Here is a 12,066-nt window from a genome sequence, read left to right as displayed (position 1 = left end):
AGGAACATGTGTGCAACAAATCAAGCATAAAACCCAGGATCACGTGCTGGTTGTTCAACTCAAAATTGCAAAATGGCTCCAATAACAAGTCATTAGAATACACATAATAAAGTCCAATGTAGGTCAGATTGAATCTGGTTTATTGATGATATGATACTCTATCAATTTGCAGTTTGTGGTCGAAAACACATCTTGTATAATTGTGAAATACAGGAAATCATTCTGCATAATTCATACGAAGGGTTCAGCGCTCATCAGCTGCTCTTCAGCGCAACACAAACACTGTTGTTGAGAGACAACATCTTTAAGACATTCCCAAGTGTTTTCTAAGAGGCGGGGCATCTCAGGAGGGACTGAAGCTGCTCCACTTGCTTTAAAATATGTGTTTTAATTTGGTGGTGTCATTTTGTAAGATCTATGATCTGTGAAGCCATGGAAGAGCAACGTGTTAAGCACTCTTCTAAAAGTCTGTCACTTCTCACAGATCTGAAGACCAATGAGCTTCTTTTTTCATGGAATAATTAGTTTAACTTTTTATGAAATATTCTACGCTTTCTTGCTGAGAGTTAGATGAGAAGACACTCATGTCTGTAGGTTGAATATGAAGCTATCATCAGCAAAAAGCTAGCTTTGTACAAAGAAAGGAAGCAGAGGAGAACAGCTAGTAAATGAATCCGCCTCCATAATGAACACAATTAATTTAATTATAGATTAAAAACTCCTTTAAATAACAATAAATATTCCCACCTGCAGTTGAAAGCAAAACAAGTTTTTATTAATTCGATCTAAATAGGGCCGTAGACCAAAGACGTATCTCAAATACCACATTGCTAATGGACACAACTTCAGACAATAATTCACTGCATTAATTCACTGCATTGTTGTCCAAGCAGCACCTTTGTGTTCATGTAGGCTATTCATGTTTATTTATATTTTCTAAATGGATCATTATTGTGCACAAAACTGCACTTTAGTATTGATGGAAGAGAAACAAATCCAGAATCAGACATACAAATCACATTCAGATAATTAATTGGGTGGTCATGTGTGGGGGGATGGCGCAGAAAATGAACTTGTTGGTATAACTGCAAAGATTCACACAACATAATGTGGCACTTGCAGAGTACAGCCAACACACCATTGCTTGCTTCCAGTTTGTCATATTGGAGAACACAGTTTTACATTCTTATCATTGTACAGCCCGAGTGGACAATGAAGTAACCACAAAAACAGACAAATGCAAAACAAAGGAAGTTGTGCATTTGTCCAGTCAGGTGTACGGCTGTTCATGGTGATGCCTGAGTGCAGGAGAGCTCAAACCAATTGTCTATCGTCCAGCTCAATCTCAAAAGGGGTGATTGTAGTCGATCAATAAAGCCATGATGATAGAGAGGGTAAAGCTGACCCTACATTCAATTTTATTTTATTTGTATAGCCCATTTTCACAAATTACAAATTTGTCTCAGAGGGCTTTACAATCTGTACACATAGACATCCCTGTCCCAGAACCTCACATCGGACCAGGAAAAACTCCCAAATAACCCTTCAGGGGGAAAAAAGGGAAGAAACCTTCAGGAGAGCAATAGAGGATCCCTCTCCAGGATGGACAGATGCAATAGATGTCATGTGTACAGAAAGACAGATTTAGAGTTAAAACACATTCAATGAATATGACAGAGTGTATGAATAGTTCGGAGTAGGCATATTCTACGATGGAGACCTCCATCTTCCCGATGACCTTATGAGACGTGAAGTCAAAAGGACTCCGGGGAGAAAGCAGAGTTAATAATGTGTGATGGAGAGATGAAAATTCATCCATAAATCCCTGGATATTATCTCTTCTTCATATTAACGGCACAACTCTGAGTGCCGCATTTAAATTGATTTATTTACAGTTGTTGACTCCTCTTGACTGAAAACATGCTCTACAGTCTCTGCAGATCCCAAAACATCATCTGGTCATTTTGTCTGCCCTCTGTAGGGCGACTGTGAGCTCTCTTGGCTTCAGCAACCAACATTTCTTGTCCGACTTCCAAAAGAGGAGATTTGGGAGATTACAGGAAGGACTGCTCCTCCTAAATCAGTTAAGCTGCTTTGTAATGTGTGCCTGGGCCGGTGTTGTGCTGCGGCTAGTAAAGACATTTTAAAGCCAAGGAAGGTGAAGAAAGGAGAACAAATGCACTTCATCCTCCTGCTTTCACAATTGAACGGCTGTACGGCAATGCTCATGGAATGTTCCATAGTTTTCTTAAGGGACTTCCTTCAGGCCTATTCTTTGGGCTTACCACTCAACGGCAATCTGGTTGGCAGATCCGTTTTTCAATCAGAGTATCCGCGGGTTCGATCCCCAGCTCTGCTAGTTCATGACGATGTGTCCTTGAGCAAGACACTTGACCCTGAATTGCTCCCCGTAGCACGTTGTATGGATGTAAGTTGCTTCGGATAGAAGCGTCAGCTAAATGTAACGTAATGATGCTAGTCGTTGAAGCCAGTAAATTGAAACGTAGGCATTGTGGGTAGATCCTCAATAAAGCTAGAATTGGCCAATTGAGATCTGAGGAAAATACCTTGATTTCCAACGTAAAAAACAACAACATGTGTTTTCTCATTTAAAGTCTAAATATGGCCTTAATGGAGTAATGGTAATTAAAATCACCACCAACACACACGTAAGATGAATGAATCCTAAATAGTCAGAGAAAATAAATGCAATGCGGCTACATTTTCAAACAACCCATAAAACCTACTTAAAAGATCTTTAACATTGGTCACTCACATTTTTTGTGTGCAGCTCAGATTTAAAGGCACGCTTTTATAGATTGCTAAAATATTATTTTTACAGTGTCGAGTGCATCAGTGAAAACTCCTATTCATCTGACAATGTGTGCTGTGCAAGAGGCGGTTGTCTTGAGTATCCCACCTTCAAGTCTCTTTCTCTGCCCACACATGAATAAAGCCTGATTTCCATGGCAACGTTATCTCTATCACAGCTGTATAATAAGCACAGAAGGCGATTACCACGTTGCACTCGTGTGGTGGTCTTCACAGGATTTGGACAAAGGAAGCAAAAACAGTTGGAACATTTTAATTGATCCTTTTGGGAAACCGTTTACATGAAACAAAACCAAATAAAAGCAGCTTTGTAGCCCTTCAGCATACCAGTGTTGGCATTGCATTTCCCAGTCTCCACCTCAGATCTAACAGAACAAAGGGTTGTCGAGAGAAGAGGGTTGACAAAGTTTTGGGTGTTTCTCTTTCCACCTCCTGGTCAGCACTCAACCACACAGCGACACGTTTTACTCTAACACTCCTGCACTCACATACTATCCAGGAAGCCATGTGAGAAATAAGAGATATTATATTTATTATGTAACATCATGCCACGTGTATTAAAGCCATCAGGTGGTACGTAATAGGGCAGAGGGCACTTATAAAATCCACTGTACCTGAAGGGAGGATGGGAGGAGGGGAGGAGGGGAGGAGGGGAGGAGGAAGAAGGGGAGGAGGGAAGGAGGGAAGGAGTGGACGTTACATGAGAAAAAAACTGAACTGTGGGTTTTAGTGCAAAATTAATTTCTGATGGGTCTTCTAGATTGCTGAATTAGATTCATTTGAAAATATGGTGCATTATGGTGTAATTTAGAATATATGAGCGGTTCCCTCTACACTAGTTTGTTCATTTAGTTGTTTATCTATCTGCTAAAACAATAATTGTTAACGTATTTATATTGATTAATTATAATAAAGTTGAATTGTGTGCTTAGCTTACCACAGTAAGTACAGGTCTTCATAGCTGCTTTATAGTAAAGCCATAATCCAGGTCTTTCACAGGAAGTGTTTTGTTTTCATTACCGGCATTGCACACATGCACCTGCCCTCTGAAAACTGCTGTCTGCTGCTTTTTACCTCCGTGATTCATTTAGTCACAATTTTCTTTTTTCATTTTGGGTGAGGTGGTTGAAAGTAAAACTGTCTGCCAGTTTATCTTGCATTTTTTTGGTATAAAACCCAGGAATACAGTTTACCACAGTGGGACATGCAGGAGAGGGTCTACGTGTTGTAAATGTGTGTACAATGGAACTCAGTCTAGTTTCATGTGACCCTTCATTCCTTACCTTTTGAAATACATGCTTAACATTAATTATTACTTGATCTAACTATCAACAAAATAAATCAAATCTAATCCAATCTAATTATGTATTAAATATAATCATAGTATAGTACGACTACTACTTGTGTTACATATACATTATATATTCAGGTGATTAAATTAGTGTGTAACTATATGATTACATTTATTTTTCAAATATCTTAGCTTTCTTCTATTGATTTAGTTTTTTAACACCTAGCAGTTTTTTTAGTCTGTCATGTTATTGCTTACTCTTCAATGTTTTTATTGTGTGTGTTTGTGAGTGTGTGTTAATTCAGTATGTAAGATCATGTGACCGCTCTATTGTCTCCATTGTCCTGCAGTAATCTTCATTCTTAAGACACAACCATGTTGACCATCAGCTGCACTCTGCAGGTCACAACCTGAATGCAGATGGCTAAACAGATACACACACACATATGCACACATGGTCTGTCAGCTGTTCACTAAGCGAAGGAGCGTGTGTGTGTGTGTGTGTGTGTGTGTGTGTGGTGCGAGTGTACTTCGGAGGCTCTTAATCCGTGTTCAACAGCTCTGAGTTGTGGTGCCTGGTGACCTTAACTGGTCACCCAGCTACTGTTATGACACACCGCTCAGTTTATACCAGATAACAATAAGAAGCAAGACAAAGACATTGCCATTGGAGAGAAATACATATCCACATGACAGCTGGAATGTTCATCTGAAGCATCAGGGCCTTTCTGCAGTATGGGAGGACTGTACCTGACTGCATGCAATTATTGTCAGCACAGACAATAATAGAATATACAGTACATGTGGTTGTGGAGCACGAACAAACAAAATAGGTAGTTGTGGTCATCTTTCAATGGCTGCTGTTTAATTACACATCCTAACTGTGGCTAAAATATTCCCTGTGCGAAAGTTGGTTGGTTACTGCCTTTCAGAAGTGTGTGTACTCCTGCGGGTCTCTTGCCCGCTTGGGTGGGTGTGAAGTCTGAGTGCGTGTTACTGTTGTTGTCAGTATCTTTCAGTGGACATGAACGTCTCTGAGTGCACCTTCTCTGTTTGAGTCCTTTAAATCAACAGAAGAAGTGATTTGCTTAATGGTCCTTAAACCTGCCGACTCACTTACCTTTTGTATTGAGGGAGACTGAGAGAAAGAGAGAGAGTGAGAGAAAGAGAGAGTGAGATCCACAGAGAGAGAGAGAGAAAGAGAGAGAGAGAGAAAGAGAGAAGAGAGAGAGAGAGAGAGAGAGAATGAGAGAAAGAGAGAAAGAGAGAGTGAGTGAGAGAGAGAGAGTGAGAGAAAGAGAGAGAGACATCCACAGATAGAAAGAGTGAGAGAAAGAGAGAGAGACATCCACAGATAGAAAGAGAGAGAGAAAGAGAGAATGAGAGAAAGAGAGAGAGACATCCACAGATAGAAAGAGTGAGAGAAAGAGAGAGAGAACGAGAGAACGAAGAGAGAGAGAGAGAGGAGAGAGAGCGAGAAGAGAGTTTCTGTGAGAGACAAAAGAAACAAAGAAACAATAGATGTAGATACGTCCTAATTCAGGGACCTGTTTCCGTTACAGACAGCGTTACCACGGAAACATGCTGATGATGAAGCAGGACATACACTATGACTGTAGAATTTGAATATAATTTTTTTGGCCCTGGAGGATAGTATTTTGCCTCAATTCCTGATGCTTCGGTGGTCAGTGCTTTATTGTTTGTGTGCTACATTTACCAGAGATCAGCTGTAAACAAACAGTGCTGGTAATACTTTTGTTTGTCTGTTCTCGCACAGTGATCATCTATGGTCATGTTAAGCACCCAGTTCTTCCTGTTATTCCAAGCTACTGATGTAAAATGCATCACTTCCTGTGCTGTTTGTGAGGAAGGTCACTGCATCATAATGTGGAGGCATGAGGGCTATAATTTCATACAGGTCTTCACCGACAGTCCTCCATAAAAAGTGTTTCACAATGCTGCTGCTGGATGAAAACCTTGAGTTCTCAATGGTTTCTTACACAATGATGTTCTTGTGTGGAGGTTTTAATCTTCTTCTTTTTTTACAGTTTGAGTCCGAAACAACATATACTTTCAAATCAAAATCACATGTTTGGTGTCCTTTCAGCGTCAGCAAAAAAAACAACTTCTTATGATGACGCATATCTAAAAGTAGAATGTACACAATATGTTAAATTGCGTGTATGAAGATGTTTTTATTTCCTTCAGTCTTCCGCTCTGCATGTCCTTGAGGGGTGATGTGCAAATCAAATCTCACATTCTTGATCGTGCCAAACCATGCTTACGTTTTACATTCAGTTTAGCTTTTTGCAACAGGATTGGAGTCACATTGAAACTATTATAGTATGATAATAATTATACATAACAGGCGAGCATTATTTATTGGAGACCTACTTTTACTGTCAAAGATAATTTTCCGTTTGCTTTGACAGAAAAGTAAACCAGTTGCCATGCCAACTGGTGATAACCAAGCAAATATTGTCTTCTCGTCTCATTGTCTCCTCTTTGGCAACCCCCATGCACATTATTTTTGCAAAGTTTGGGTAAAGTTAGGTCACTAAATTGTTCTCTTTCTTCTCTTTTCTCTCTCTCTCTCCGTGCAGGAAACAGTAGAATATGCCTTCCTGATCATTTTCACGATAGAGACATTTATGAAGATTATTGCTTATGGTCTGGTCATGCACCAAAACTCCTACGTCAGAAATGGCTGGAACATGCTGGACTTTGTCATCGTCGTCGTGGGGTGAGCTCAGAGGAGTGCATGCGTGACACACACATGCACTCACACACAGACACACCGATTTATTACATACACTCGAGCGCTAACAACGCAAGTTATCGCTCATACGGTCCCTCATTTACTTTCAATCAGACATGTAGGAAATGCACAAGCACCTAGCTCAACAGTTAGGTGCCCGTCATTTGCGTGGCTTCCCAGATTTTCATTCTCATCATATTCAGAAACAAGATGGCAGTAATATTTTGAAACATGCACACACACACACACACACACACACACACAGCCCCGTTAGGAGTGATCAGTAGACCACCTGGCCCTGGTAGGACTTTAATGTAAACTGTGATGGTAAAGGTAAATATGCGCATATGAGCTCACATTTGCACACACTCTTGCTTTCCTGTGCTTTGCTCGGTTTTCATGACATCTTCATCACCGTTTCCCTCTCTCCTCTCCATCAGGTTGTTCAGTGTGGTTCTGGAGATGATAACCAAAGACGTTGATTCTAACGGCCAGTCTGGAGGCAAACCTGGGGGGTTTGATGTCAAGGCCCTCCGAGCTTTCCGCGTGCTACGACCACTTCGCCTTGTCTCTGGAGTTCCTAGTGAGTTAACTCTGAGCTGGTTTTAGGTCTGAAGCAGTTGAGTCTTACTTGCCCTCAACTCTTGATTTGCACACACTGTTTAGACCTTTAATCAGGTTGGCGTTGGCTGATAACAATCATGAAAACAAATTTGTTCGTAGAGCTAACAAGAGAGGCAGATATTTGTCAAGCAGAGTGTGTACACATCCACATAGTCTTGAAATCAGTCAACAAAAGGGAACCTGAGAACCCAAGTGGGTCGATTATGGAAACCACTGATGAAGCTAATGAGCTGGGTCTACTCTGCTTGCTGCGGATCCACACCTTCAGTATTAAGTTAACTAACAAGCATTCCACTATTATTTTGGCTAGGCAGATTCTAACACAAGCCAGTGGTCTCAGCCCAAGCCAATGTAATGCAATTGAAGCAAATGTTCTCCAATCAATAGTAAATAGGAACACGAAGAAGTTGTTTCATGTTTCTGTGCAGCATTCTTTCTACAGCAAGCAGTGTAATACTGTGTCTTTCACTGTGGCTAACTACTGGAATATTACCTCAGATATTTGAAGAGAAAACTTCCCTCCCCGCAAAGAAAAGAGGAGGAGATGCGGCTTCCTTCACTATTTCAGTCCGCCTCATATTTGACCTGAACATGACGTTGCCCGAATGTGTCTGCATTCTTTGAGTTGCCATAGCAATGTCTTGTGCACTGATGTCAGAAAGGAAAGGACCTCTGGGAGCGATGAACTGAGCTTCGACGACATTTTCAGTTCTAATCTGCTTTAACATTTGTTCAGTTTAATTAAGTTGTGATATTTGGGCTCGTTTGCTGATGGAGGCCGGTTTGTGGGCTTTTTGTCTAATCGGTGATATCATGAGGATAATGCCATACCTTTTCAACGACTGATAGCTTTGTGTGTGGATGTGCCTGTTTGCTTTTTTGCATCTCATTTGTCCAAACAATAGACTTGAGAAAATAATCAGGAATGATTATAATTGTAAATGTCCGCCTGTTTCTGGAGCTCGAAAGGAGAATGGCTAGTTTAATGACCAACCTAAAGGAACCATTCTGGTTTTCGGTTAGAGCTAGTGGTATTACTATTCTGCTTTGATGTACACAACACACACATATATATATATATATATATATATATATCAATATATATATCAATATATATATAGATATAGATATATACAGTATATATATATTTTTGGCATTGAGCAAGATTTATATTCTTGGTGATATAAACACATAATCAAGATTTCTTCATGAAATAAAATGAGGAACAAATATACTGTTGCTGCTTTTCTCTTGTGGAAGGCACTTGTCATTTAGGAATTCTTGGGTACACACCAACATTTATATTTCTGTCATATGTTCCCTTTGCAGGTTTACAGGTGGTTTTAAACTCCATTATTAAAGCCATGGTTCCCCTGCTTCACATCGCTCTGCTGGTCCTCTTTGTCATTATCATCTACGCCATCATCGGGCTGGAGCTCTTCATTGGCAAAATGCATGCAACATGCTACATGATGCAAACAGGTATGGTAGGGCCTCGCGATTTTCTTTTACATTTTTTATTTATTTAGTTTGGTTTCATTTTGTTGTGTCAGCTTTTTCAGGCATGAGACCTTGTGAATTTCATGCAATTTATTCAATGTTCTACCCTTGAAACACTTTGTTAATGGAGTCCCACACCCAACCTTCTGTATGAACAGGAGTATACATCTCATCTATACAGGGTGTAATCCCTGTGAATAAATGGACACGTGGTGGCACACTGCTGAAAACAGGACAGAACAACAGATGTGTGGATTAAAGCCGGTGATTTGATGACTAATATCTGACAAGCTTGACCTTTACTCTAGCATTGCTTCAGACGAGGGATTTTACAATATCAGATATTTCACTACGTGATTATCGTGGTCAAAATAATTCATGACTACGATAATACCGTGATATCTATCGGAAATTTGAAATAAATAATGTGTAAATCATGACTGAGCGAGATGGAAGCTCCCTTTAATCCCCCCTCATGTCTGCTCTCTTTGCTGTGAGCAGGGCGCGAAGTGTCGCTTGTGGTCTTTATACGGAGAGGAACATGTGTCCACTACAAAACAAATGCAGATCTGTGTGTGTAAAAGCGTGATTGGTGTACATTTTAACAAGGAGGGGAAGTACAGTATAACATGTTGTGGGCTTATTGACTATGCATGTGTGTCTGTCCTGGTTATATAATGATTGCATGATGACAGAACATTTAGTAATGAAATGCAACCTAGAGGACTTTATATATGAACTGCTGATCTGTGTAGTCTATCTTACTGTGATAAGCTTAAATAACTGTGTTTTAGTCATTATTACAATTATAGTGACCATAACTAATCTGAACCTTTTTCCTTATTAATTATCTCTTTGAGATAAACACAGCATGAGAAAAGTGAAGTGCAATTTTAACAAATGAATACAGTCAAAAGAATGAAATGGTGATAGGAGGCTAAGACAATGTAGACGAGGAGAACCAGAAAAGGAGATGATAAAATAGTATGATTAAGACCATATTTTCAGTAAAAAGAGAGATTTAAGAGTAGAAGAAGGTGCCATTTGTTCTTAGCCTTCATGAATTCATCTGTCGGACTCTGTGCCCCCAGGTGCCCTGGCGGAAGAAGAGGCCACGCCATGTGCGGTCTCAGGGCACGGCCGCCATTGCCTGCTCAATGGTACGTCTTGCAAAGAGGGCTGGCAAGGCCCCAACAACGGCATCACCAACTTCGACAACTTTTTGTTTGCCATGCTCACTGTGTTCCAGTGCATCACCATGGAGGGCTGGACCGACGTCCTCTACTGGGTAATATACATCAACATGACTCTGGTGAAGCTGAAATGGGGTCATAATTTGAGTTCATAATCTACGTGTGTCACATATCTGAGATATTTGAATAATCCACGTGTCTCACGTTCGAGATTTTTGATTTTGGCAAAACCTGGTAAAATACTGTAACTTCAGGCATGTTTAAACTGTGGTACGTCTTTTCTTCATGATTACCCTGTGTTGAATTGCTTTATTTGTTAGAAAGTATGAAAGTTTCCTTATTTTAAATTATATAAGGCTATATTTTAACTGATAGAAGTATTCCAATATATGGAAGTTATGAAATAAGTGACATAAATGTGACGTGTGCATTGATTATGCAAGGCAAGTCTTTTGTACACCGTGTTCAACATTAACAACAACAGCACTATTCAAGCCCATGTACAAAGCAGTCCTCACTGAGAGCTGGAGCCTGAACTATTGCCCTTCTTTTCGTTCATAACAACTTTTCAAAAGTAAAAAAAGCCACGCTCTCTTCAAAACCTTCAGCTTTTCATTAGCAAAAATAAACAACAGCTTTTAACTATCCAAAACACTCAGCATTGAAGCCCAACTCAGAATGAGTTTTAATCAGAATCCACCCACATCCTTTTATTAATGGAGACCCTCGTCTATGAAATAATGAACCTCGGTGTGTCATCCTTTCTTTCTCCCTCACACACTCTTTACTTCTGTATGTGTTACCATGGTAATCCCATGCTAAGACTGCTGTTAAGGTGCTGGAAGAAGGAGACAAACCAGAAGGATAGCTAGGTGGATAGACAGAGAGACCTCTGACCTCTACTACAGAAAACAATTCAATATCTTGGCTGTATGATGCTGCTGCTGGAGGCATATTTGTAGCATTGAGTTGCCTCGTCCATGCCAGCTGGTGTGTATTTATTTCAGAGGTATTCGGAGTCTTTAAGTAGAATTGCATGCATGAACCGAAAGTGTCACGTGTGTCCAGGTAGTTTGGACTGTGTAAAAAGCCAGGTATGTGGGTAAAAATGTACATACTTCAACTATAAATGTTTGCCAAATACACATTGAAGTGAGGTCATTTACCACATCATCAGGACTAAAAGATAAGTAATACCTCCACCACTCATCGCTAACCCAGTCGTCTCTCACGTGGTGCCCTCTAGTGGTCACAGTTCCTGCTCCTCTTTTAGTTGTAGCTCTGGAGATCTCTTTCCCACGGAAGGACATTATGGGCTTTAAACTACCTCTGCAAAAGCTGTGAAGAATAGCTGCTCATCACTCAGACGTTAATACTTGAATGGCTGTAACACCAAGGCAGCTGTCAAACTAAACTACATAAGTAGAATTATACTGTTCTTTGTAAATGTATGAGAAGTTGTGTTTGAGTGTCTTTGGGTTCACTAGAGCAAACTAGTTAAATTCACTACAACACGTTTTTTATAAAAACAGGAATGATTGCAATTTTAGAATACAAACAATATAAAAAAAGAAGAGAATATATCCACAACTATGAACCAAAACATAAATAAACCATGTGTAATATTTCCCCTTCTCCTTGTGTTTCTATTCAGATGAACGATGCGATGGGCTTTGAGCTGCCCTGGGTCTACTTTGTCAGTCTGATCATCTTTGGATCCTTCTTTGTTCTCAATTTGGTTTTGGGTGTGTTGAGCGGGTAGGTTTTGAGGTGCTTTTGTTTGTTCTGTGCTGTGAACAAGACAACAGGTTGTGGTTTTCCCCCACCTGTTCAGTAACTACTGGCTTTGAAGGTTTCAAAAATGAAGA

General features: G+C 40.0%; 1 protein-coding gene across 9 annotated transcripts in view; it reads left to right on the top strand.

Annotated features, from left to right (window-relative positions):
- The window catches only part of cacna1db (calcium channel, voltage-dependent, L type, alpha 1D subunit, b), an 80,340-nt gene that overhangs the window by 31,911 nt on the left and 36,363 nt on the right, over window positions 1-12,066 (top strand). For all 9 annotated transcript variants that reach the window (XM_056424222.1, XM_056424220.1, XM_056424217.1 and 6 more), the window contains exons 4-8: window positions 6,727-6,866; window positions 7,322-7,464; window positions 8,835-8,987; window positions 10,097-10,293; window positions 11,853-11,956. In XM_056424222.1, the coding sequence (XP_056280197.1) occupies window positions 6,727-6,866; window positions 7,322-7,464; window positions 8,835-8,987; window positions 10,097-10,293; window positions 11,853-11,956 (737 nt within the window). The remainder of the gene's footprint in view (window positions 1-6,726; window positions 6,867-7,321; window positions 7,465-8,834; window positions 8,988-10,096; window positions 10,294-11,852; window positions 11,957-12,066) is intronic.

The sequence above is a fragment of the Pseudoliparis swirei genome, chromosome 9 (genome assembly GCF_029220125.1).
Source record: "Pseudoliparis swirei isolate HS2019 ecotype Mariana Trench chromosome 9, NWPU_hadal_v1, whole genome shotgun sequence".
Lineage (NCBI taxonomy): Eukaryota > Metazoa > Chordata > Actinopteri > Perciformes > Liparidae > Pseudoliparis > Pseudoliparis swirei.
Note: the sequence above shows the minus strand (reverse complement) of the source record. Positions and strands in the feature narration are given on the sequence as shown.